At 41.0% G+C, this 26990-nt stretch overlaps 4 protein-coding genes and 2 long non-coding RNA genes across 9 annotated transcripts; 3 read left to right on the top strand and 3 right to left on the bottom strand.

Annotated features, from left to right (window-relative positions):
- Positions 1–889: 889 nt before the first annotated feature.
- LOC124190136 lies at positions 890–2810 on the bottom strand. Its single transcript, XM_046582697.1, has 4 exons — positions 2470–2810; positions 2203–2402; positions 1975–2141; positions 890–1897 (listed from the first exon to the last, which is right to left on the bottom strand). Exons 1-4 carry the CDS (start codon positions 2696–2698, stop codon positions 904–906), a joined length of 1590 nt encoding a protein of 529 aa, XP_046438653.1. The 5' UTR covers positions 2699–2810; the 3' UTR covers positions 890–903.
- A 3625-nt stretch (positions 2811–6435) lies between these two features.
- On the bottom strand, positions 6436–12516 carry LOC124189776 (gelsolin, cytoplasmic-like). Of its 2 annotated transcripts, XM_046582248.1 has the most exons (18): positions 12377–12516; positions 10672–10746; positions 10538–10603; positions 10256–10379; positions 10068–10180; positions 9818–9995; positions 9631–9752; positions 9465–9563; positions 9293–9313; positions 9032–9169; positions 8848–8968; positions 8538–8779; positions 8233–8466; positions 8046–8168; positions 7739–7984; positions 7547–7657; positions 7360–7485; positions 6436–6893 (listed from the first exon to the last, which is right to left on the bottom strand). In XM_046582248.1, the coding sequence occupies exons 1-18, from the start codon at positions 12440–12442 to the stop codon at positions 6825–6827; spliced, it is 2274 nt and encodes a 757-aa protein (XP_046438204.1). In that variant the 5' UTR covers positions 12443–12516; the 3' UTR covers positions 6436–6824. The 2 variants fall into 2 exon arrangements, with proteins under 2 accessions (XP_046438204.1, XP_046438205.1); XM_046582249.1 differs by lacking the exon at positions 9293–9313.
- Positions 7929–12475, top strand: LOC124189783. Its single transcript, XR_006872661.1, has 4 exons — positions 7929–8060; positions 9022–10453; positions 11165–11767; positions 11894–12475. It is a non-coding gene; the product is annotated as an uncharacterized LOC124189783 (long non-coding RNA).
- Positions 12517–12634: 118 nt separating the features above from the next.
- On the top strand, positions 12635–16769 carry LOC124189777 (beta-galactosidase-like). Its single transcript, XM_046582251.1, has 13 exons — positions 12635–12773; positions 12856–13341; positions 13421–13587; positions 13657–13807; positions 13873–13936; positions 14566–14676; positions 14747–14911; positions 14990–15211; positions 15275–15393; positions 15457–15729; positions 15786–15920; positions 15993–16217; positions 16273–16769. Exons 2-13 carry the CDS (start codon positions 13249–13251, stop codon positions 16525–16527), a joined length of 1980 nt encoding a protein of 659 aa, XP_046438207.1. The 5' UTR covers positions 12635–12773; positions 12856–13248; the 3' UTR covers positions 16528–16769.
- LOC124189784 lies at positions 16646–17081 on the bottom strand. Its single transcript, XR_006872662.1, has 2 exons — positions 16943–17081; positions 16646–16872 (listed from the first exon to the last, which is right to left on the bottom strand). It is a non-coding gene; the product is annotated as an uncharacterized LOC124189784 (long non-coding RNA).
- A 355-nt stretch (positions 17082–17436) lies between these two features.
- Positions 17437–26245, top strand: LOC124189775. 3 transcript variants are annotated; one of them, XM_046582244.1, is made up of 6 exons: positions 17437–17573; positions 17671–18065; positions 21282–21360; positions 21955–22170; positions 22260–22437; positions 22757–26245. In XM_046582244.1, exons 4-6 carry the CDS (start codon positions 21965–21967, stop codon positions 25805–25807), a joined length of 3435 nt encoding a protein of 1144 aa, XP_046438200.1. In that variant the 5' UTR covers positions 17437–17573; positions 17671–18065; positions 21282–21360; positions 21955–21964; the 3' UTR covers positions 25808–26245. The 3 variants fall into 3 exon arrangements, with proteins under 3 accessions (XP_046438200.1, XP_046438203.1, XP_046438202.1); XM_046582247.1 differs by lacking the exon at positions 17437–17573 and having other exon boundaries at positions 17855–18065; positions 21282–21359; positions 21953–22170; XM_046582246.1 differs by lacking the exons at positions 17437–17573; positions 17671–18065 and adding an exon at positions 20984–21158.
- The last annotated feature ends 745 nt before the right edge of the window (positions 26246–26990 follow it).

Raw genomic sequence — 26990 nt, 5'->3', positions numbered from 1 at the left:
TGCAGGTTATTACAATTAACGAAAATCATTACCCCATAATACTAAGATTGTTGATGATGACAGGTGATGCAATGTTGATGATGACCAACACAAGCAAAACTGGCATATTGTATTTGATGATGGCTGGCTCAGGCTTAAAATCTGCACAAACGAAAATAAGGTTACATACTGCAAACAAACTGCCATGCATCAACAGAGGGGGATTGTACGATAAATGCCAACCAGGAACTAAATTTTCCCAAATTTGGAAGCCCAGGTTTCTCTTCTATTTAAGCTCCAATAATAATTTTTAGATGCATTCTTAGTTTTTACACTTAACACTTAGTTTTACCTGCTGAACACTAAACAGAATGGAGTGAAGAGCATGGAATGATGGAGAGCCGCGACCACAGAGTTCACATGACACCACATTTTTGTAATTTTATTATTTGCCCTTTTTTCTTGCAGGAAGTTTTAAAACAAATTATCGTTTCGCTTTCTTTATAATATTAAAAATAAAAAACTTCGTCTCTTTTTCGAAACTTGTAAACAACGAAAGCAGACGACACTAATCTTTTTTATTAGTCATGCTTGCTTTAAGATATCGATATAATTCAAATGTTTAAAAAATAACCTGAGGTAAAATTTAAAACAAATTTCTCGACATTAAATTTTTATTGGCACGTATTTTCAATGAATAAATAAGATTTCTAAAAAATCAAAATTTTAAAATTTTGAAGGCATTGTGAGCTAAATTGAATAGCAAAGAATACTCTACAGCAGTCGTAAATGAGATTAAGACAGTCAAAAGATAAGTCACCGGAAGAGATTAGAAAGGTTTTATCTACTTCCGTCATTTCGCGTCGTATATTTTATTGACAAAGTTGCGATATAGCGATGAGACATCAAATGTAATCAAATAGTTTAATGTAAGAAGAGGTGAACACGATTATCACGGGCTATTTGCTCGAGCTCGGCTCGCCGTTGTCTAATCTGGTGGTTGCAATCTGAAATCACCAATTTGTTTTTAGATCCCTGCTGATGACGGAATCGAACTATCAGGTTCTCGACACCCTTGTCCGTCAATTGGCGGGCCCCAATCAGAGCCAAGTATTTCATTCCAATTGATGGCAATAGCTCGAGAAACCTGTCGTCAATGTTAACATTTCCGACGAAACACAGAACGCAGCGCTGGAGACTCGCCGGCATAAGTAGAACCCAATCCGCCATCGAATCCATCCGGACGGGAACGGCAGTCAATTCCAGATATTCCAGTTGATTCCAATACGGCTGCTGCGGGTGAGAGGCCTGTTGAAACGAAGCTGACCTGCTGTCATCGCTTGGCCGGAATCGGCAGTGCTCCAGCCGGAGCGTTTTCAAATTTGGGCAGCGCTGCGCCACAGTCTCCAGCGGCACTGCCCAGCTAAATTTGGACAAACGGAGCAATTCAAGGTTGCTCCCGCAGCTATCCATTACGCCCATCAAGCTCTCTTCGGCGGCCATCATTCTGTCCGCTGTTAGTGTCAACTCTTTCAAACTGGCCAACTGTCGTATGGACTCCAAAGATTGAGATTGAAAACATATTTGAAGTAATTCCAGTTTCACCAGGTGCGGGAACACGATGTGTAAGTGGTAGGTTATCAAAAGAGGATGCCCATCGGGCTCGTATTTGACATGCTCATTTTTGTAGATTGGTAGTGCGTCTGTGTAATCATATTCGCTTTCCCGAAAGAGTTGGGAGAGTCCGTTCAAAAGATGTTCGTGCTGCAGCAGGCGGAAGTGTCGCGCGTCTGCGAGAAAATTCCAACCGTCCGGTTGGGTCTCACGCAGGTCAAGTACTTCCAATCGTTGTAGCTTCCGGCACAAGTACCCGAGAGCATCGTCTTCAACGTAGAAACAGCCTCTGAGGCTGAGTATTCTGTTACGTAAGGGGAAGCAATTGAACGCTCGAATCCGCACCGGAAGTCTGAAACAACTAAATAAATAATAACTCACTTGAAGTAGTGCAGTGGGGCGACCGAGTCTGCCACTGACTGGATTTTCTTGCAATCAAATTCAGTAACATAATCACACTTGAGCGACTCAAGCTGGACTAGCTGGCTGAGGAATGAAAAATCGGCCGGCAGATGTTGCTGGTAACTCAAATTGAGATGCGTCAAATTCTGAAAATACAAATGGCTTTAATTTCACAAAATTTTTGTATCTTTTACAACAATTAAATACTGGAGAATATTGAGGTATTCGATTTAAAAGTCTAGTGAGAGAAGAGCGGCCGTCATTCTGGCCGTTCTTAACTGGCGATTTACAGTGACGTAGATCTAAGTAGAGTCGGGTTTCGTTCAAGAACCGGTACACATCATCATAGTCTATTCCTTGCTGCAGGCAGAGGGCCTCTTGCCAAACCATCTCCAACATAGAAGGAGCTTGAAGTACGTAACAGAAAATTATTATTGTAATTATTGAAACATTTTTGCGTGACAAAATTTTTACGAAGGGCGTGGCGATGTTCAGTGGTAATCTTTTTGGAAGATTTTCGGCGGGATATTCGAAATAATTGCAACTTGAAACGACCAGTTGATTCATGACCTTGTTTACTTCTAGGCGACTTATTCTCGGGCACTTTTATTGGCAAGAGGCACATGTTGGCAGCCAAGAAACGAGCAGATATTTTCACAAGTGACGGTGGATCGAAAGTGCCATTACCGTCCTGAAAAACCATGTTCGAAAATGAAAGTGAGAGCAGTTCTAGTCCAACTTCGTTTGTCAATCGGAACAATCAAATGCTACAAATTTATTACAACCACTGTGAACTGTGAATGAAAATTAGATACTAGATGTTTAGGCATTTTATTAACCGAATCTGGCCTTATCTAAAACAGATGGAGCAATGGCACAAGATATAATAATCTCAGTGATTCTATAGGTCGAAAGATAAGGCGATTAAAGCGTCGACTTGTCGTACGAAGCGAACCTCTACATGTTTAGACTTGAAAAAGAAATTCCTTTTCTTGTTGTTTTTTTATGTAAATAAAATTTCAGACCACTTCCACCAAAATATAGCACCGACGCGCTGGAAAAAAATTCACGCTATCAGAAAAAAACCTCAGTAGCACTACTAATAAACAATTTGAGTGTGAGACAAAAGAAAGAATATCTCCTCCCCCACAAGTTCGCCATTTTTTCGAGCCGTGTAAGACAATATCCTCAAGGCTTATACCATTACCACAAAGTGACACGCAACACTTTGGTTTGTTATTATAACTACAATAAAAGTATATCAAGTACATATTCATGAAAAAACAAAGAATGAACTCAAGTAAGCATACAACTGTTCGTTAGAAACTGTTTCTTAATATTTCAAAAAATAGGTTGATTTGATGTAAATCGCACTTTTGTGTTGTTGACGCTGTTAGCTACGTTTTTCAGGAAAAAAGTATTTAAAGAGTCGTTGCAAGTTCTTCTGATTTACGAGTTCCTAGGATCGGTTATCGTCTTACTATCTTTAAAGACAGGTGTGTATTGACATAAATTGCTGTGTGCATTGTTTCTACAAGACACTGCCTTAAAAGATATAGGACAACATTTTTGAAAGTGTTTCCTTCAATGGAAGAGTTTTAACGGAGATGTTTTCCTCGGGAAACGAGTTTGCGTTCGAGCACTAATGGTCCGTGTCGGCTGTCTGTGCAATAAAACTGACCATGGAAACACATCTTAAAAAAATTAATAAAATGTCATACAAAAAAATTAAATCAAGTATTGGTAAACTGAAGTCAGAAATTAATTGTCATGATGACGTATTACTGCCCCACCTTTGGCACCTGACCTCGTAGGGTTGCTGAAGTTTGGCATTGAATGTCAATGGAAATTATTGTTTCAAAAATTCATAGTTTTTTTTTAAGTAGAGTAGAATAATTTATTACAACCACTGTGTACTGTGAACTGTGAATGATAATTAGATACTAGATGTTTAGGTATTTCATTAACCGAATCTGCCCTTGTCTAAATCAGATGGAGCAATGGCACCAGATATAATAAACTCAGTGATTCTATAGGTCGAAAGATAAGGCGATTAAAGCGATGACTAACCGTCCCTGAATCGAACCTCTACATGTTTAGACTTGAAAAAGAAATTCCTTTTCTTGTTGTTTTTTTATGTAAATAAAATTTCAGACCACTTCCACCAAACTATAGCACCTACACGCTGGAAAAAAATTCACGCTATCAGAATATATGAAAAAACCTCAATAGCACCACTAGCCAATAAACAATTTGAGTGTGAGACAAAAGAAAGAATATCCCCTCCCCCATCCTCCACTTTTGCGAGCCGTGTAAGACAATATCCGCAAGGCTACCATTACGACTCAGAGACACCCAATACTTTGGTTTGTTATTTTAACTACAATAAAAGTATATCAAGTACATATTCATGAAAAAACAAAAAATGAACTCAAGTAAACAAACAATTGTGTGTTAGAAACTGTTTCTTAATATTTCAAAAAATATGTTGATTTGATGTACATCGCACTTTTGTGTTGTTGACGCTGTTAGCTACGTTTTCAAGAATTACAGTATCATAAAGAGTCATAATTACAGATTAACTCAGAAAACTCACCCACCCACTTGTAGTTTACTAGTTTTGTCATGCCTGTAGTCATTAAAGATGAAGGTTGAGACGTGACATGGTAACACTCGGAGTGTTTTGAACCTCTGAGTGTTATTTCGGAGTACTGAAAGAGTGTTCCTACGTCTCAACGGGGGTAAAGTCTTATGGTTTAATGCATACAGGACCAAATTTTTGACGAGTGATTCCTACGGTTTCACATCTTTATTAATAAAAAAATAATTGAGACCCATGACTACCTGTTGTTCGTTAACCCCCGAAGTCCCGTTCATGATTGACGTTATCGATTTTTCGAAATCAGTTAATTCGCGAAAGGCTTTGCAAAATAGACTTTGGCTCGTAATAGAACTAAAATAAAAGTATGTGAGGGTTTCTCTGTTAACTAGTGTTGGGCACTGTCGTCCGTTTTTCGTGTGTTGGAGTGACGGCAGTGCATGTGCTTTTGGGGAGACTGGGCGTGCAATCACAGAGCCAGCTCCGTTAAACTACACCACTGGTCGGCCACAGCAACGTGAAGCCCACGCTAACCCGTTCGTGACATTTGATAAAAGTCCCCTAATATCAGAATTGATGAAAAAACCACTAAATTTATTCTGACGCAATTTTTGAATAACGAAGAAATGTTATTTTCCTTAACTACTATTCGTAAACCTTCTTGCGTAATAGTGACTAGCCCACTAGCCAACAAACAATTCGAGTGTGTCGTAGACACCATTACCACTCAGAGACACAAAACACTTTTGTTTTGTTATTATAACTACAATAAAAGTATATCAAGTACATATTCATGAAACAACAAAAAATGAACTCAAGTAAAAACAAACGATTGTGTGTTATAAACTGTTTCTTAATATTTCAACGAACCTATTGGTTTTATGTAAATCGCACTTTTGTGCTGTTGACGCTGTTAGCTACGTTTTCAAGAACAAGAGTATTAAAAAGAGTCCTCGTTGCATTTAATTCATTAGCAACAACAACAACATCAACAACTCTTTCATAGGTTAGTCCTTTATGCCTAAAACAATTCACCCACTAGGTGGGCATTAAGTGTTTAATGCATACAGGATTAAATTTTTGACAAGTGTATCCTACGGATACACATCTTTCTTTATCAATTAATGTAAGTAATTAAGACCCATAGCTAAATGGGATCGATACAACCTCTTGTCTTGACTTACATTATCGTATTGCTCAGAATCAGTTTTTACGCGAAATGATACGCAAAATAGATTTAGGCTCGTAATAGAACTAAAATATAAGTATATCGAGCACATTTTCATAAAACATCCAAAAATGAACTTAAGTAAACAAACAATTGTTCGTTAGAAATGTTTCTTAATATTTCAAAAGATATGTTGATTTAATATAAATCGCACTTTTGTGTTGTTGACGCTGTTACTGTTAGCTACGTTTTTCAGGTAATACAGTATTTAAAGAGTCGTTGCGATTTCTTCTGATTTACGAGTGTTTAAGATCGGTTTTCGTCTTATAATCTTTAAAGACAAGCGTGCAGAAATGTGCGGTGTTCTTCGACTGGAATTGCTATCTATCTAGCAGAGCCTATAGTCTTTACAAGACACTGTCTTAAAGGATATAGGACAAAATTTTTGAAAGTGTTTCCTATGGAATTCCTATGGAAACACATCTTGAAAAAATAATTAAATAGTCATAGATACGAGTTTAATCAAGTGATGGCAGACTGATGTCAGAGATTAATTGTCATGTATTGCTGACCCACCTGTGGCACCTGACCTCGTAGGGTTGCTGAAGTTTGGCATTGTATATGTCAATGTAAATTTTTGTTTCTAAAATTCATAGTTTTAAAAAAAGTAGAGTAGAATATTTTCTCAGTGTATTGAATCTGGTTATCAATGTAGCGAAACAGCAAAGATGTTGAGAACGAGATAGACGATCATATAAAGTACTGCCACACGAAGACAGGAATAGTGGTATTTAATTACCTCGTGATAGCTTCCATATGGGATTCATTTCTTTCAAAAGAATCGAAGGTCAAGCAACAGATAAGAGCACCTATTTGTGTTTTTTCAAGAAATTCTAGTAGCACATCAAAGACAAGAAAAGTATCACAGTGTAGAAGATTTAAGGGAGAAATAATGTGCGCGGTCAAAAAACCCCGTATTCAAATTTGTTAGACATTTTTTGTTAAAGCAGACGAAAAAGCTGAGTTAGTAAATCGCACGGGGTCATGTCATGTGGTCTCTAACTACTCGTCGTCTTCAACTCCGTTGGATGCCATGATTTCTGCTTTAATTTGTTCGTATGTTTTCTGCTCCTGGAAACGTAAAACAAAAAAGTGGCAAAATTGCAAACAAAACCCAACCAATTCGAATTAGTTCATCTTCAAGGAAAGAATACTCGCACGTGTTAATGAAAGAGTTTTAAGGTATACAGGCCCACTTTCCAGCATGCTACTTCAGAAACCAAAGATAAAATACTACAATGTCAAGTACAGGTAAGAATCAGAGTCTAGAAGTCGTTAGCCTGGGTGGATGAATACAGATTGCTTCGTGTGTGATTTACATGGTGTCTCCTACATTTGTCATGCAGTTTGCAGGTTATAATTAAAATTTGATGTCATCTAAAACAGTTTGAGAGTATGGGTTTTGTACTTAAACAGAGGGGTAAAGCACTCTAATTAAACAAGAATGGAGAAAAGAGAGCAGATCGTGCTTTTGTTGGCAAGAGAACTGCAGCAAAGATTTTTGTTTTAGAAGAGTATGTTTTTCTTGATTTTATACCTTCCACATGTTTCTATTCCAGGTGGGGAAGACGTCAGTGAAGCTCTCAGGCTCTTGTCTTTGATGAATCATGAAGATGAGTGTTGAGTCAACACTACGCTGAGAAGGCTCAGTTACCAGATATTCCTATAACAGAAAATCAATTATTTTTCAATGGATCAAAAGCTTTTGAAAATCTGGTAAAAACCTGGGCCATTTTGAATCCAGCTTCACGTTCTTTATCTGTACTATGCAGTCCGATCCAAACATAAATTTCATGGCCAGAATCTAAAACCATCACATCATCATCCACCAAATCCTGCAAGGAAAATGTTTTAAAAATTTAAGTTTGTACACAAATTCTAAAGTGAAAAATTCAAAAAAATATGTCTTAAAATACTTCTTGTTTAAAAGGTTTCATTTCTTCCACTCTCAGGCGGCCAAAAATGTTCAAGATGCAGTGGAACAAGCGAGCCTTAAGCACTGGCGGAGGATCTGGTTGAACAGTGGTGTACGGTCCTTTACCACCCAAAGCATCCCAAAACTCTTGCGGCTCTTCGCCTTCATTTATCGGCACCATTTCACGACCAGGAGAAACCAGATTGGCAATCTCAACTCCGAGGGTCTTTTCATCATCAGAAGATGCCTGAAAATGGATTAATAAATAGAATTCAAGCTCCACAGATAAGAAACGGTCCAGGACTTACCACGCCATTCCATAGGTAAGTTTTTGATGGAATTTCCAGAACAAAAACGTCGTCTGAATTAAGAGACGAAGCAGTTTCAGCTACTTGAACAGCTCTCATGTCATCAGCAGCATAACCCCGTACCTTTACAATAAGGGAAACAGATACAGTAATTATGTATATCCACGGTTTATACTTTCGAACTTACGTGGAAGAGACGTGTTCCATCCACATCGTAGCTATCGTAATCGTGAATATTGCGAAATCCGCTGGCGTGGCCACCGGTGAAAATGATCATCCTTCCTTTGAACATCTTAATGAAATGGCGGGGCTCATTACCTTGTGTGAGGCGGACTTGCACAGCTTTGCCGGCAACTTCATTATCCAATCTCATAGCATGAATGGCAGAAGCGGCCTTCTCGTCTTGGCTGCTGTCATTACCCTGAAATCGATAGAAAATTCATGTTTAATGATACTTGAAACATTTATATTGCTCGCCAGTTCAGTGTTTACCTGCCAGAAGTAAATGATGTAACGATTGCGTCCGCTGATGTTGTATGTGTACTTGATAACATATGAATCGCCTCCAAAAAACATGCCATAAGCTGCTGGGTCGACTGGCGCCAATTCGAAATTCTCGACGCGGTAAATTTCTTTTTCTCCGCTGCCGTCATCCGGTGAAAATCCTGGTGCAGCACCACCCTGTTTAAGTAACAGACGAAGCTTGTCTTTGTGCAGTGAGCTGACGTTGAATTCTAAAATGATGAAATGCGTGAGTCTACTTTGTACTTGTATCGGTTATCATATTTTGAGTTTGGCTTACCAGCAATGCGGCCATTCTTCATTGGAACAGGCACTTGTTCTTTACCTCCAGTTTCTTCTTTCCAACTAGCAAAGTATTGTTTGAAAATAGTTGGTTCACCTCCATCCACAACTCGATTAACCTAAACAAGCAATGCTATTATGCCAATTATGTCATTTGATTTTATGTTTACAGATTAAAATACCTTGGTCCAGAGCGGATAGCCTTTCTCTGTTAAGAACTTCTGGGCCACATTCATCGCTTCAAGTTTCTCAGCCTTAGTACATCCGCGACCAATCCAGACAAAAAGCCCCGATCCCGCAGTGTCCAAAATAAAACAATCCTATAAGAAAAGCAAGAATTAAATAACAGATATCAAGAAGACCTTCAAATTGTTCAAGTTGACGGTGCTCTCGTTTTCAATCAGTGCAACAAATTGGATGCAGTTAGACTCGCAGCGACTTACCGAATTCTCACTTTCATCGTTCTTCTCATATCACGTTAAGTGTTGGCGTGTTAGTGAAAGCAAAACAAAACACGATTAAAAAAACATTAAAGGATTAGTGTACAATCCAAGGTGGCGTGAGAAGTAAGGACGGAAGCTATCACAACGGGCAAAACGGAAACAAGTGATTTACCTCTCTTTTCAACATGGATTGCTGTAGAGGTTTTTGACCGACTTCTTCAATCACCAATTGTCCGCTAGCATCGCTCACGCGGAACAATATCACTGACGACTTGAAAGTAAGAGAATTTCGTAAATATTTTATTTTTTGTGGGTCTTTGCTTTAAATTTGGTTGTACTTGTTGTTGTTTTTCGAATGAAACGTCGTCATCTTCGGGAGATGCTTCCGGAACTTCCCCTGGTGATCCACTTCCCAGCTCATTGAAAAATGTCATAACATCACCCCCATTGCTGAATTCGTCTGTGTGAAACGAAATCGTTTTATAAAAAATTGATTTTTTGGGTGTGTTTATTAAGGCAACGTACCGAGGATAATGATCCTGGCTTTGCCAGCATGGTCTTGATCACGGACTTGATTGGCCGCCTGAATCGCCTTCAAACGTTCCACCTTCTTGCTACTGTTGCCCATATATACATAGATGACTTTTCCAGCATCCAAAACGAAGCAATCGCCTTTGTTCATTGAAGAAACGTCAAGTGGGACCTGCAGTAATTTCATAGATTTTCTGTCTTAAATTAAAAGTTCTTTTAGAGTTCCAACGGGATACAAATGTACCTGTCTGACGCGAACGTTTCGCTTGCCCTTGACTTGCAAAAGTTTCTTCTCCACTTGGTCGGGATCAACATGCTTGAAACCACTGGCAACTCCGCCATCAAGGTATCGCACACCTTAAAAATTGTGACATTTGAAGAAAAAAAAATTACATAAAGCCCTTTAGGAGAAGCAGCTCAGTCAACGCGTACCGCTAGGGAAATTTGCCAGGAACATTGATGACTCATATTCTTGAACTTCTCGATGTTGAACAGGAACTCCGCCGAGATAGTCGTCCAACTCGACAGCAAAAATTGCTGCTGCTCCCATTTCATCCTATACAATCAATCACAGTTTATTGCCTTACAGTCAGATGATGATGGATCGAGATGATGTACCCCGTAAAAAAGGTTGGTTCTTATAAATTAAAGTGATAAATTTTCTGTCAAAAAGATCCTGTGAAAACAGAATGTTTTGAATTCCCTTAAACATACCTGTGAAGTATCTTTTCCCAGCCAGAAGTGAATGTCCCATTTCAACTTGTCACCAGACAGCCTGGTCTGTAAAAATGATTAGCATTAACACCAAGACTTTTTGTGCTCACACTCTTAGTTCCAAAAATACTCACATTCAGGACAATATAAGAATCTCCACTGTAGAACTTGCCATACGATTTCTTATCGTATGCAACCGGAGCGAAATTCTGTAACGACAGATGGATCGAAATAAGTATTTTCAAGACATTTCCTCACATTGGCAAACAGTATTGCATCACATTTGCTGCAAGTCCTATTTTCAGATATCTTAGTCCAAATGATTTTTAAAAAATACTAGATATAGAAAAAACTAACGAAAACCGTGGTAATTTTATATCTCAACTTGGTGTTAAATGTGGTAACTTTCTTCCGGGAAATGTTAAATTTGTAAGGTATTAGACTAGTTTGATATCTCAACCTTATGTTAAATGTGGTAACTTTCTTCCGGGAAATATATGTTAATTGGCACGGTATATTCGAGCAGTAAGATAAATATTCATAGTTTTTCTTGAATTTAATTAATTTAGAGGATGATAACGAAAAACCTCGAAAATAATTTATCCGCTCTATTTTTTTTCTGGTTAGATTCTTCCGGCACAAACCGAATACCCCCAGGAAATATATTTTTGATGACGAAGAAATAAGTATGGTGTGTCTGAGTTGACTCCCAAAGACTTGAGTAATCGTGAAGTTGTCCACCATGAAGCGTACAAGAAACCGGATGCGGTGTTGAAACAATTCCTTGCTGATCGCATTTTTCCTCGCTTCAGGCGAGTACGCAATGATGAAACTCGTTTGCGGCCACGCACGGGAAAGAACCGTTCGTCAAAAAAGCAGACGAGGCAAAACAAAAAAAGGAAACTTTCTACAGGACAGGATTTCATTTTATGTTTCGCTTTTGTTTTGTCTGCTTTTGTTGATCATCTTATTTCCCAGGTTCCAAAAACAGCCATAAAATTTTCGGATTATCTCTCATGCTGATGACAACTCTATTGTGCACCTATTTCTAAACGTGCGTCTACGTGATGCTCAGAGTTCCAGCACTCCCAAATTGTGTGGGTGTTAAAAAATACCATGGCCATGCAGTGCCTCAAGGTGTGTCGGTCTCGCGTTCATTTTACCGTAACGTGTACCGATGTACATGCGTGCTCAACAGCCCATGTTTCCTACGCGAACGGATGGAACCAGGTTACTTTTTTAAAGTTATAGAATCAATTTACGATAATATCGCTTGAATATTTTAGACGATAAGATAAGTGTTGTAGATAAGTGGCGTAGAGAAAATTACTGTTTTAACATTTGAGTATTTTGTAGAGAAAATTAACACTGGTAAACGGGAATCTACATTTTTCACCTATGTTTTTTTGGCAACATGATGAGGTAAGGACAAACTACGGGCTGTATTTTGTTATTCTTATTATAATTTTTTTTTGTCATTTCCGGGAGTTTGTACATTGTTATTGCTAGAAGAGCAGCTAGCTACAGAGGGGAAACGAAAGAATCTAAATTTAGATCTTTAGTTCCGTGTTTCATGTTATATTTTGGTTTACTAGTCTCGTTTTCAGATTTTTTTTACACACAAAGTGTGATTTTCCTAAAAGAACAATTTTTCTAAGTCAATGAGTAGGCTACTAATTGTGCTCTTTGTTCTTTGTTGTTTTAGCAATTAGATACTCGTCGCTCTAAATTTGCGCCTGTTGCAAACTTGCTACTGTCAGAAATCAATATCTTTGTTTATTTTATCACTATTTAGAAATCGCTCATGGATATATTTGTTATTATTAATATTTCCCTTACCTCGATTCTCCAGATTTCCAGACCGGGTTGTTTGCCTACATCAGCTCCGAATGGTGATTCCGGCATATCAAATTGTCAATATACTAAGGTTGCTATGAATAATTCAAACGTAAACCTAACAGAGGGCTTTTAAATCTAGTTCGAAAGGGACCTGCTTGGTTTGTATACTGACAAACAAACAGCAGCTGTGTCTCGTTTTATAGAAACTTGCAGTCGTGGAAAAACCCAGCAAAAGGGAAAAATCCCCTCCCAAACAACGTCACCGAAGCCACCGCCCCATTGGGCAACGTTTCACGAACGAGCGAAAGGCGGATGGAGGCCATGACTAGATGGGGGAGAGATGGGAGGCTACGGAGGCTACACAGAACAAGAAGTTGGTTTTTAATCGATAATTCCGGTACGGGATATTTCTGGAGGGAAATACTTGTAGACAAAAAATTTGAACATCTTTCATTTGTTTCCCATGGACCTGCATTTAGGGATGTTGGTGAAATCCCGTGACAGATCCCGGGTTGGTGGGGGAAAATCCCGCTAACAGGCAAACCTTTGAGGGTTCGCGGGAATACCCTTCGCCATCTAGTAGTGACATAAAAACACTTTTCATGTCCCGTGTGACGAACCGGCTCATTTTGGGGGGGAACACCGAACCGGATCAAAATCTTGAAAGGAAAACTTCGCCTTAATTTCAAACCTTTAAGAAAAAAACCGTCTCATTATTAGGGGTCAGGGCTACATTGGCCAATCGGAAAGTTAGTTTTCATTTAGGAAAATTACGATTGGCAACATCGCTCTGTTTTTTGTTTACCGTTTCCGCACGTGCAAATGGGGGCGGTTTAAATCACAAATCACAATAGCAGAAGAGCAGACTGAACATGGGAAAACTAACTGGTGTTAAAATGATTGTCCTTGTAATTTTACTTATGGTTTGTGGCTTATCTGGAGCTATAAAGAAAGGTGATGATCTTGTAAGTTACTCATTTCAATTCTTTCCATGTTGACTCATTATTTTGTTCTTAATAATAGAAATACTTTTATTTTTCACAGGTTAAAAACCGTAGTTTTTCTATCGACTATGTGAATAATCAGTTTGTCAAAGATGGCGAACCTTTTCGCTATGTTTCTGGAGCTATGCATTATTTCCGTGTGCCAGTCCATTACTGGCCTGACCGAATGAGAAAAATGAGAGCTGCTGGTTTAAATGCCCTGGAAACGTACATATCACTTGAAAAAATTTTACATTTATTCCAATTCAGTTAAGAGTAATCTTATTGATTGTTTAGATATGTGGAATGGGCATCTCATGAGCCACAACCAGGAGTGTATGCATTTGAAGGGAATTTGGATATTGAGTATTATTTCGAGTTGGCCCAACATTTCAACCTAAGTGTCATTTTGAGACCAGGCCCATTCATTGATGCTGAAAGAGACATGGTAATGTGAATTTACACATCCAGCATGAAATAAATGTATAATTCTTTGTTTGTATACATTACCAGGGAGGATTACCATTCTGGCTTCTGTCAGTTGACCCATCAATTAAACTAAGAACCAGTGATAAAAGTAAGAAATATAAACTATTTTTGTGTCTTTTTGAATTAGAAAATTGCATTAAGTTCACAGACTAGGTTAACAGAAACTTACTGCTTTGAATAGCCAGTGAGGGACGATAATATTAGCTGCTAATTATTTTCCCCTTTTATACTCACTTAACTTTTTGCATATAGTTAATATGACTGCTTTTTTACTTAGTGAACTGACTAGATTCTGCAAGGTCAACAGAAAGTGATGCAATCTGTGTTTTATAGGGCTAGCTGAGTTTATATTTCTTTCACCCCTTTCTGGGACATTTATTAGAACAGGTTTTTGGTGATTCTTCAGATTTCAATACCGGACAGGATCATGAAATTGGCAGGACTTAGTTATTTTAATTTGAACTGGTCTCAATTAAACTCGTTGATTTAAACTAGTTGGACATTATTAACGGAGATAAAATGTTAAGTCTTGATTAAGAGAAAGAAAGCCGTCCTTGCAAGTATACTGTCAACTTTTCATGTGCGTACACAATTAATTGAATAACGACGTGCATGAGTCATCCGTAAATCAAACATTTTCTCTTCAACCGCTGATCAGTGTTTTGTTCATTAAAAATAATGCTTACCACAATTTTAAAAAGCAAAACATTAAAACAGGTTATGTGACCCATGTTGAGAAATGGTTCTCTGTTCTTCTGTCTAAAATCAAGCCTTACCTCTACAACAATGGAGGCCCCATAATTACCGTTCAAGTTGAAAATGAATATGGTATTAATATATGCATTTGGAATATCTTATGTTTAATTAAAGGTTATTTTTATTCAACCTGGTAACATAGGAAGCTATTCGCCATGTGACAGAGACTACACCAGTTGGCTAAGAGATTTCATCCGACAGCATCTTGGAAAAGATGTTGTACTCTTCTCTACTGATGGCGATGGGGATGGTTATCTTCAGTGCGGTAAAATACCGGGAGTATACGCTACTGTAGATTTTGGAGCTGGTATATATTACACATTAAAACTTGTTGCTTTTTTTTTTTAGAAAATTAAAATTATTATTGGTTTTCATGTATTCTTAGGCTCCAATGCGGTCGAATCTTTTAAGCCACAGCGTCATTTTGAGCTGGCTGGGCCAAGAGTGAATTCCGAGTTTTACCCTGGTTGGTTAGATATGTGGGGAGAGCCTCATTCGACAGTTGACAAGGAAGATGTTGTCAAAACCCTTGACGATATGCTTGCTATCAATGCGTCAGTCTCGATGTACATGTTTCACGGAGGTACTTCATTCGGGTTTACATCAGGTACATATGAGCAATAAAATTACTCAATAAGTTTGTGTGAATCATAATTTATTCTGGTCAAAGGGGCGTTACCATCAAATACTTACACACCTTGCATTACGTCGTATGATTACGATGCACCCCTTTCTGAAGCTGGAGATCCAACTGAAAAATATTTTAGCATAAGAAAGGTTATATCCAAGGTATTATTGTGATATTATCATGTGCAAATTTGACTGAAGCTAACGGTACTATTTCCATTGCAGTATTTGCCTTTACCTGATTTTCCCGTTCCTGTTGCCAGCCCTAAGGCAGCGTACGGTCATGTCCACTTGCATTACGTTGCCAACCTGTGGGATTTGTTATCGACTCCAATCGCTGGACGTCCCCTGCAATCTACCTACCCCATGACATTCGAATCACTGGGACAAGCAAACGGCTATGTTTTGTACTGCACCCAATTACGTGGCCATTTTCCAGACCCGGCGCTTTTAGAAGTTAAGGGATTGGCCGATCGGGCGTATCTCTACATTGACATGGTGAAAATAAAATTTTCTTTTCCATTTTTCCGCCTGCCTATATAAAAAGTATGTAGGAATTTGGGGGAGTTTTATCTCGAAGCGGATCACTCTATTCGATTCCAGTCCAGGCGACCGATAACCAGAACCTCTGTCTGTTGGTGGAGAACCAAGGAAGAATAGCCTACGGCACCGGAATAAAAGATTTCAAGGTTAGTTTGCTTTCTTTGTCTTTTACGATGCAGCGACACGTGGTAAATAGGAATGTCAAACACTTGCAATAGGGACTAACAAGCAACGTGACACTTAATGGTCATATCCTGTCGAGCTGGACTCATCATCCTTTGCCTTTTAATGAAACTGGGAGTTTGGAATGGTTGAACAAAATTGAAAAGAAACGCGGAACTCCAATGAAAGGAACGATGTCATTATTCACTGGATCCTTTGCAATCCAGCGCAATGAGTCCGATTTGGCGGATACTTTTCTCAATTTATCAGGATGGCACAAGGTAAATTTTCCACCCATTAATGCATTAAAGAAAGATCATAATTTCCGTTGATTAGGGTGTTGCTTTCTTGAACGGCATCAATCTTGGGCGGTACTGGCCAGTTCAAGGTCCACAGGTGACATTGTACGTTCCGAAACACTTTTTAAAAGCCTGGCCGTCCAAGAACCGCCTAATATTGCTGGAACAGGATCGGTCACCTTGTGAAAAGAACGAGCTGGGCTGCACAGTCGAGTTTGTCGCCCATCCAGTCTTGAATGGCGGCACTCCAGTCAAGAAACGCTCAACTAAACTTTTCAAGAAACATGTTTAAAGTCACTTTCTCCGGTCAAGTCAGGTGTTTGAACTAGGCATTCCAATTCTTTAATAGTAGTTAAACCAGTAAATTCACTGCTGCCCAAATCTTTCGAACTATTGGACCAATCCCAAACTAAAGGTCTGCTATATAATTATCTACAATTCATACAATATGTGATTTGCTCCCGGTCAGAAATCTTTACAAACATTGTACTGTATACTATGATTAATTTTGGAAATGCAACTCGTAGTTGGCAATTTCGCTGCCAGATGTCGATGATTTGAAAAACCGGTTTTTGAAATTCTATCAGGAAACAGGTAAACTTAAGGAGATCCAGGAAATCCAGTCATCAGGTTTGACCTTTAGAAGAAGAAGAAAAAAAGAATGAGATAACGTCAGTCGATAGTTTATGATTTATGGTCATGATTACCCATGTTCGAGGTCCCATTAATTGATAAAAATCTCCTCCTTGTTAATTCCTGCAATTTTCTCCATTCCAGCTTCTTTTGAACGGTTGGCAAGGACATTATCCGCTTCATCCCTTGATTTCCAAAGATACCTTTGAACAGGTGTCTGAATAAAAGAAAAAGGCGGAAAAAGGACGGGCCCGGAGGACACAATGTTATGACTTTTCTTTGGAATGTTTATCTACACCCGCTCCAGAAAGGCGCAAGATAGAAATGGTGTTGACCTTGTCGAAAATTTCTCCCTCCACCAAAGAGTATCCATCAAGCCCCCTGCACACTGGTAACCAACAGGGAGCTTTTGTTAGTTTATCTTTTTTTCCCCTACATAATGAAATGATTTGAAAAAAGAACCTTTTACTGGGTCGTTAACAAAAATACTACTGCCCAGATGGTCGGCACGACTTGAAAAACGGCTGTGTGCGCTGATGGACAAAAGACACACACAAACCAAATCTTATAAGAAATGACTCGCCAAAACAAGGTTATAATGACGCAAATTCACGAGAACCCTGTGCGTTGTGATCTATTCTTCGTCGGAAATCGAGCTTGCGTAATACTTCTAAATCAACAAGGACGAACTGAACGCGTCAGGTGGTGAGTAGATCCTCTTTCCAACAGGGAATCTTTCCCGACAAAGAATGATGTAACACAAAAGAGTTATAATAACAACAGTGTTCTTTCTACCTTTCAGATTCTGTTGTAAACGGTTGTATCATTGCAAATGGACTTTTTTTTATTCCGAGTTGAATCTCGCTGATTTGACGTGCAAGAGTATAATCAGCCAACAGCACTCCCTCCCGCAGGGAGTTTTTTTTTGTTTGCAGCTGACCGTCGATGCCGCCACCGCCACTCTAGTCAAGCCAACCGCCTCTTACCTGCCCGCAGTCAGTCAGTCGGTGCCTCTGTAACGCTCCAGTCGCATTTTTACGTACCGCGTCGCGCAGGTGTTAAGCCCCCCCTTTCCTTTCCCTCTCCCCCCCTCATTTCATCTTTGTTGAACCTCCTTTTCCATCTCGGTTCAACACACCAGCGGATGACAGTACACAACTCTTAAGGATTATATTTTATTCTTCGTAACCACATAAGGTAAGGCCAAAATGATTTCTCTACTATTTTGTAGTTATTTTCGATTAGATAAGGGCCTTCGTTCTTTGTGTTGGAGAGAAATTCTTCGTCTCATTCAAGACGTGAAAAATCTAAACACAGACCAAGCGTATTAGGCATCTCAGACATTCACTTTCTATTCATCCTAAAATGGATGAATCGGCCCGTTCTTTCACCTCCGTATGGTGCGATTCAAAAAGTCAGAGAGACGCAACACTTTCTCTCTTTTTCTTTCCATTTTGTCTCTCGTTGATGTGTGGTTCTCTTTTTTTTTAAAAAGAGCAGCAGGTTTTTTGTTGTTGGCTACGCGAAAAAAAGAAAACGATTGAGGTGAAGGTTTGGGTTGTATCCAGCTGAGCAACTTTCACCGGGCATTTCTACTTTTTTTTTTTTTTTTGCTCTTTGCGTGAGCGGGGATTTGAACGCGCCAACTTCTTGGCAAGATCGTGATAAACAAATGGCGATAGTTAGAACCCTCGTACAGTTAAAGCTTTTTAATGCTTCTATCGTGAAGTTATTAAAAAACCAGGAGAAATGAGAAAATTGATGGGGTTTTTTTTACGAACGGCCAGTACTATAGCCTTGCGGGCCTAAGGGGAAATTGCCTGGAAGGGCGGAAGCCATCTTTCCTATCTTTCTTTTATATCGCCCCTCTAACTTTTTTTTTCTCTTTCTTTTATTTGTCTTCCTTCTTTCATGTGTTCGTGTGTTAAGCGTCCAGTCACGTGATCCGACGCCTCAGGCAGTGTTAAATAAAAATTATACATAATTCTTCTTTCTTTATATCTTCCCGACACAAACTTTTCGCTCTTTCGGTTATACACGAACCTAATTTTTGTGTATACAGAAGGAAGAACAATACGTAGAGGATGGCAGGCTCAATGTGTATACAAGCCAAGAAGGAAAACCAATTTTTTTCGCCTTTCTATTGTGTTTTGAATTTCCGCTCTCCGTTATTTTACTCACGAAGAGCCCTTTGACCGGATCGGGATCACCCAAGCCGCACGCTTGCTCCCGATTCCGCCGAAAAGCCGCGTTATCTCATGATGATTGCTTAAGAAATCTGAAATCGGGTAATTGTTCGCCCCATTCCTCTCTCTCTCTAATTTCACAATTCGTCATGTTTCTTTTATCAGGGCTAAAGGTGTTCTTTTGGCAGGTTGATGTCATGGCACACACAATAGTGTGTCACCAGAAAAAACAAGAAAAGAACTCAAATCTTGGGGTTGCTTTGTTTTGAGTTTTCACCTTGAGGCTTATTGGTGTTTGGTGGGTATGTGTGCGTGAGAGAGGTGCGGCTGTTTTCCAGCTCCAACCGGATGATGATGATAATTCTTGGCTCGACTGTTGAAGGACAGGGTGGAGGTACGTTTCACTTCTCGTCAATGGCGCCTACGCCGAAAGAACGAGGGCGGCAAACAGATGATGACTGAGTTGGTTTCTTTAACAAGTGCCAAATTTTTTTTTTTTTTTAAGATTGTCGTGTCACCTAGTTCCACAAGGATATCGTTATTTGGGTTTATAAGAATTCAAAATGATTCGTCGACTATTCACACATTTCACTTTTTAGTGTCCAGCGATGGATCCTTTCTTTTTCTTCCGTGTAAGAAAAAAGGAAAGGAACTTGTCTTTTTCTTGCTTTTCCCTTTCTCGATTTTATGGCGCATTTCATTCGATGGGTGGTCGTTGGTGGTGCTGCGGTCACTCCCCAAAAACGTGTAGTAGAAAATCACACGATTTTTCTAGGCGAATTCCTACCGGAACCATCGCCTCAACAAAGAAATTTTCTCATTTACTTGTAGTTCTCCTCTCCCTTACATGTTCAATAATAATAATATTTATCATGTCCCTTTGGGGTTATCTGACGGAATGCCGCATAACTCCAATATCCCTCCGGCAAGTACCATCCAATGTTTTTATATCCCGAAAAAACCCGTTAGATACATCAACGACAGCCAAAAACATTTTCTCTTCAATCACCAAGATCAGTATGGTCCATCACCTTTTGCTATTTCCCACACAGTCTGGTCAACCAACGTGACTGGAAAAATGCATTTAGAAGGTGAAAGCGCTCAGCAGCCACCATCATCAACAATTTGGAAAAAAACTAGACAGCCTCTCCATGTGCGTGTGTGTGCCAATAAACTAAGAGGAAACGGATGAAAGAACCTTTTCCCTTTGGCTAAGATGATGATGATGAGGCTTTCTCTTAAACATCACGATCATCGCTTGAGAGGATTTTGTCATTGATACGAGAGAGTAGTTCTTCTTACAACCGGATGCCACAAGGCACGCATCCCATTTCCCATCGGTCTCGCTCCCTTAAACCATGTGCACTACATCAGTATTGAGAGAGATCACGAAATTGTGTTTGATAGATCATCTCCGCCATTTTTCTGTTGTTATCCTTTTTACTCCGCCGAAACTAAAACAAGGTCTCTGGTAGACTGGAACGCAGCACAAACAGGCCATGATTCTTTTCACTTTCCAATGCGGTTTTATCCTGCGGTTCTTGCGATAATTGCCTAATTCAATAGACCGAATTGTTTACCATCCACACACACACACGAATTTGTATTTTAAAAAATCTGAATTCTTAAAAATAATCTTAAGCTAGTGCGCGTGCGGACTGCTTCAGTGATGCGAGGAAGGCCGTCGACCTTGAATTTGAATGAGCGTGACAGCTCATTCGTTCCCCGAAAAAATATAAAATGAAGAAAAACTCGTATCTAATAAGTTGATAATATAAGACCCTCCTTTTTTTAGTATCCGCCCAAAAAGCATTATTTTTTTGTTCAAACCACCCGCTAGTTGGGTTGAATACCGCGCCATTGGGAAATGCTGCTGGCGTCGTCACTTTGAATAAAGTTCCTTGCCAAGTTTGTGCAACAGGGTACATAACTCAACAAGGTGCTGCCAGGACTAGAAATAAAGGAAACTGTTCCCCTCTCTCTCTCTCTCTCTCTCCACACAAAAGAAAGAAGATGCTGTGCCCTTATATGTAAACACCGAGGTTGATGACGCCAGAATCCATTTACGGTTGTACAAGGCTGTTGCAACTTTTCTTTCCCACTGGTCGGTAGTTTCCACCAAGATTGCTGTCGAAACATTCGAAACTCTTGCATCGAGCGAGTCGCCACCACCAGTTCTTGTTTGCTCACCTTCTAACTTTAGTTCTGTTTCTTTGCAAAAATCCAGGTGAACCAAGATGAACAAGTAGTCGACGGATAAACCGGTCTCCGACAGTTTTGCTGAAATCAAATTGTTCACATAAAAGGTAAGCCGACTTTCGTTTGTTTCTAACTTTGGGAATTATTGTTAAAATTGCAGTTTGTTTGTTGTCCTACAAAATCTACAATAGAGAAAGTACAGTTATTTCACATAGTGGTAGGGGGGTTTTGAATTCACGATGTCTGAATTCGTGCGGGTTTCCGACACGAATGAAAGTTCTCTTTGGAAAAAAAAAAATAAGGGACGCACGGGATTTTTCCTGTTATCGTAAAAGTAATAATAAGATTCTTGTTCTCATTGTTTGCTGGTTGTTACCCGTGTTTCCCCCCTTTTTTTCCCTACGAATGTCTGGAGAATTTTTCTTTTTAACGACAACTCGCAATTGTATACCGACTTACGTGAAAACGAAAGCGTTCAAGATGGCTGCGCTGGCTAATGAGTCACGCTACCACCTACTGGAATGGCTCTCCCGCTAGATGGCTAAACGTGACTGGTTGACTTGGGGCCTCCAATCAGAAATTCTACTGATGTTATTACTATTCCTCCTTTTATGTATATTTTCAAGAAGAAGAAAAAGATTCCCATGAATCACGGGATACTTATCTCGTGCTGTTATTGTTTTCCCCCTCTCTCGTTTCAGGTCTATCACGATGCGTCTCTTAATGACGGCGTGGGGCGTGATTTTCACCGTCGCGCTCTACTCTCAAAGTCGGATCCCTGGTGTTTTGGCCCAATCCAACTACGCTGAGCGCGGAGTCGACATCGAGTACCAAGGCAATGGCATACCGCTCGAGGCTACGCTGGATGGCGTCGTCACGAAATTGGACGACCTCACCAACATCATCCGCACCAACAGGTCTCCCCCCATAAACGATAACTCGACTAGACTTTGGAAAAGAAAAAAAACGACTGACTAATAAATTATTCAATTTTTGTATGTAACAGGTCGTCGGCCAGCTTGAGCTGCGCCTCGAGGGCTATGGAAGTGGATCTTGAATTTCCCGAGCCGTTTTACGGAATTGTCTATTCCAATTTCGACCGACGAAGCGCTTGCTCTTTTGTCGGCAAAGGAGGAACCAAATATCATTACGAATTCCCGCTGTCCGGATGTGGAACCATCCAGGTATATTCATTACATGGCTAAACGAATTTTCTTCTTTTTTTCTTGTCGGAGGATTTTATTTTTGAATTCGATAGCGGGAAAAAGGGGACTTAATGTGCCCGCAGAGACATCTGTCGCCGACAAAGGCTGTTTTTTTAGGTTTAATACAAAATAACGAGCCAAATCCATTTCAAGGCAAACGATTATGGTGGGAGCCACTTGAGCTCGAAAATAACTTTGTCCTTGGACGCTATAATAATTGACTAATTAAATTTGCAGTAGCAGCTGGGAAAAAACGTTCACATAATTGACATCTGCTTATTTTGTTGTTTGGAAACAGGATCCGTCACGCGTTTTCACCAACAACATTCTCGTCCGTTTCCATCCATCATTGGAATTGGAGGGCGACGAAGTTAAAACGATTGTTTGCCGCTACCCAGAGCCAGTGGTTCCTCCGCCACTTGGTCCACCACTGCCCATTTCGGTGGCCAATACACCGGTCGGAGATCCTGTCCCCAACCGTTTGGCCGAACCGCAAATTTTGATGATCATCTGCGCTCTACTCTTCCTGGCCATGATGCTCTTTGGCGTTGCCTGCTCATATTTTTGCTTGAAGCAACGCAACATCAGACTCATCCGCCGTCGCAGACTCATTCCGTCTTCCGGATTGGGCTCAGAAATTACCGGAATTACGGATCAGACCATTTTCCCGCCGTTCGCAGGACTCAAAATTCCTCGAGCTCACGCTTCCAGCTCAGGATCCGATCAGCAACCGATCGTCGAATCCAGCGATACGCTGCCCAGCGACTACCCGTCGGAATCGCGCAGTGGCAGCGAGATGGAAGAAGGCGGAGGCTGCTACCGAAGAGACAGTACCGTCAGTTCAACTATTATTCAACGTGAAGAAGCTCCTCCAGCTCTCGGACAAGTCTACGATCCGGAATTGTCCAGCGTCTATTCCGACACTCACAATCAATTCGATATTGACACGTTCAATCTGCCAACCACTATTCCACGTGTCGATCCTTCCTTCGATGTGGCATTCCGCGTCAAAGAACGTCGCGAGCGCAGTCCAGCGCCGTCGTCCGTGACCTCCGATGACAGCCGAGCTCCGAGCGTCGCAAATATCCTCACAGCCCAAGAAAGAGCATTGACGACGATTTTGGAACGTGAAGAATGGCGCCAATCGGAAACTCAGACGGTCACGGCTAGTATGATTGAAGCTCCGCCCCTCAATAGTCCAGCGGATACGTGCGATGCCCCTCCACCTGGTTACGCCCAGGTACAACGCAAACCTCGTTCCATCAGTCCGGCACGATCCCTAGAAAGTCAACCGCGCTCTGTCGGTGAGATGGTGTTGAAATCCAGCCGCCCTTACGTCAGACCTCAACCGGATGCAACTTTCCGTGTCACGACGGAAATACCTGAGCGTCACGAAACGGAACGGACGCTCGTGATCAACGAAGATATCCAATTGCATACAAATACGTTCCGGCACATGAAGGAGGATGAAGAGACGGAAACGATGATCATCCCAACTCCAGAGCGTCCGGTTCCGCCTCCCAAACTCAGCACGCAAGAAGTTGACGACCTTTATTTGCAGACCATCACCGAGACTCGCATCATCGATGAGGAGGAGCGCATCCGCCGCCAGAAGACGGAATACCTTCATCGCAAAAAACCGGCACCTCTTCCGCCCAATTGGGATGTGGCCATCCGCTCTCATCCGCCCGCTCAACCACCACCACGATCGCCTAGCGACACCACCGTGTCGACCATGCCGGATTGGGACATCAAGATCCGTCAGTATCCTCCGGTTTATGAGCCTCGTACTCCTAGCGAATCGACCAACTGGGATGGAATGAGTCACATGACTGAGCCTCAACCTCCGCCGGAATTCGACGTTACCATCCGCCAGTATCCTCCAGTTTACGAGCCTCGCACTCCAAGTGAATCGACCGTCTGGGACGCCATGAGTCACGTGACTGAGCCGCATCAACCGGCTCCTGATTTCGATGTCAAGATCCGTCAGTATCCTCCAGTGTACGAGCCACGCACTCCGAGCGAGTCTACCAATTGGGATGGAATGAGTCACGTGACTGAGCCTCAACCACCACCAGATTTTGATGTGACCATCCGCCAATATCCGCCCGTTTACCAGCCGCGTTCTCCTAGCGAATCGACCGTTTGGGATACTATGAGTCACATGACCGAGCCGCAACCACCACCGGATTGGGACGTTACTATTCGCCAATATCCTCCTGTTTACGAGCCCCGTAGTCCCAGCCAGTCTACCAACTGGGACGGAATGAGCCAAGTTGATCCAAATCCGCCGTCTGAGCCTCCACCGGATTGGGATGTCAAGATCCGTCAGTATCCGCCCATCCATTCTCCTCGAGTACCGAGTGAGAGTACCGACTGGGATCCATCTGAATACGCCCGATCCATCAGCGAGCCACCGCCTCCCAACTGGGACGTTTTGGTCCGCGTCTTGAATCCTCCTCTTCCGGAATACACGACCGACGACGACGATGCAACTTCAGTTTTGACCATTGAAGACCGTCAGAAATGGCAGCAAATTATCACTACCGAATCGACACTGCGCACCATGTTGACTGAAGCCGTCGTTCATGAAGATTTCGAACGCATCCGTCGCGACACTCGCTTCCAGCGTGTTTTCGAACCCAAGAAATGGGATGTCATCATCCGCGTTTTGTCCGCTCCGCCCAATCCCATTAGAGATGATTCCAGCGACACTCGCTCCGAGACGACCGTCAACTCGGAGCCCATCCGGCCTCACCGCCGAGATCCGCGCAGCAGCCGCAGCAGTTCATTGGCTCCTGTACACGAGACCGAATTCCATCAACGTATGACGACATCCCATACGGCCCATCACGAATTCCGGTACCATCAGCGAGGTGATCCTGACATCTGGAGCGAAGCTAGCGCAAATACGCACCGCTCCAGCGCTTATCCGCGCAGCACGGCGGATCGATCCATGCACAGCGAAATGGTGGAACATTTGGATCGCCGGCCACCTCGTGAATGGGACGGCTACTCCGACAACGACGACGGAAGTCGCCCGTCGTTAGCTCGGAGCACTTCCGAATTTACCGAGAATTGGCCGCAGCGATTGCCTTACGATCGCGTTTCAAACGCCAGCGAAAACTTTTCCACGGCTTCGTCATCGCGGAAGAACAGCCGAGCTGGAAGAAGGCCGATGCTGGAACGTTCGTCGACTGAAGTGATGGAAGATGTGCCACAACGTCAAGCCGGAAGAGACAGATCGAGTACCGCCAGCAGCAACAGCGATTCATCGCGTGATTTTGCTCGCCGTGTCCCGTACGAACGAATTTCTTCCAGCGAATCGGAATCCGGTCCTAGGGAATAAAAAAACAAACAATAATTCCCTATTATTATTTTTAGAAATTTTTTACGGATATGGTTTTTAGGGTTTTATAGGCAAGTTGGCTTTTTTCTTCATTTACACCAAAACTGTAACGATTCCGGCCGGAAGTTTGTACAGTTGTCCTCTTCTTCTCTCTTTTTTTTACGATGCATGACCTAATCTAAAAAGAAATATGTGCCACAATAGTAACCATACAAAATTAAGGTCCTGCCGCTAAAAAAAATGATAAAGTTGCCGAGCCCTGGAATGCAGTTTTTGATTTTTATATTCTTCTTCTTTTTGTTTCATTACTTATTTAGCTTCTCAGGCCTTAATCTCTGGGGGGAAAAAACGATTTAAAAAGACAATTGCTCTCTAGCAGTCAGCTTCATTCTCCGCTAGAAGAAAAGCTAAAAAAGAATCAAATTTTTCTTTGAAAATAATAATAAAAAAAAATCACGAACTGAACGGAACGACACAGATAATCTTCGTAGCGTAACTCCAGCTATGGGAGTTGTCACGTCATTCTCGTGTAGACTAATAATCGGTCGTCATTTTTATTTGCGTCTTTCTTTTTTTTTATTCGCTTCGGTACATAATAACGAGGTGGTTTTCTAATTGCCAACTCTAACTGGGAAACGGGAAACAAGTTGATGCAGTTGCGGGACTTTTGGTTGCAATATATATCGGACACGGCAGCGGCGACTGTACCGCCGTCGTGTGACGTTGTAATAAAATGTGTGACTTGTACTAATGTTCTCATTAAGTTTTGTTATTGCCAACGTATATAGAGGGAGAATTGAACCAATTCTCTTTTTATATCCTCCCTTTGCTTCGACATACATTCCAAACGACAAAAAAATTGGCTGTGTTGATGTTGTTTAATCATCGCGTATTTTTTGAATTATTATTCCTCACATGTGTAACACAGAATCTATTCGTTTAATTCCCAAATTTAATTAACTAATTTTAATTTCGCGACTCACACTGCGTGCTGGAGATTTCTCTATATCTTTTTTATACATCCTCACCATTTTTTGGCCGTGATTTGCATAACGTGTTGTAATCGTCCCTCTTGAAAGAACACGGCACACAAAAAAGAGAGAAAGAAAGAAGTGTTTACTGTGTTTTCCTCTGAAATGTAGAAAGAAAAGATAAATATCGTGGCGTTGACGTGTCTATCAAA

The sequence above is a fragment of the Daphnia pulex genome, chromosome 3, assembly GCF_021134715.1.
Source record: "Daphnia pulex isolate KAP4 chromosome 3, ASM2113471v1".
NCBI lineage: Eukaryota > Metazoa > Arthropoda > Branchiopoda > Diplostraca > Daphniidae > Daphnia > Daphnia pulex.
The sequence above is the reverse complement of the archived record's forward strand: the minus strand, read 5'-3'. Positions and strand labels throughout refer to the sequence as shown.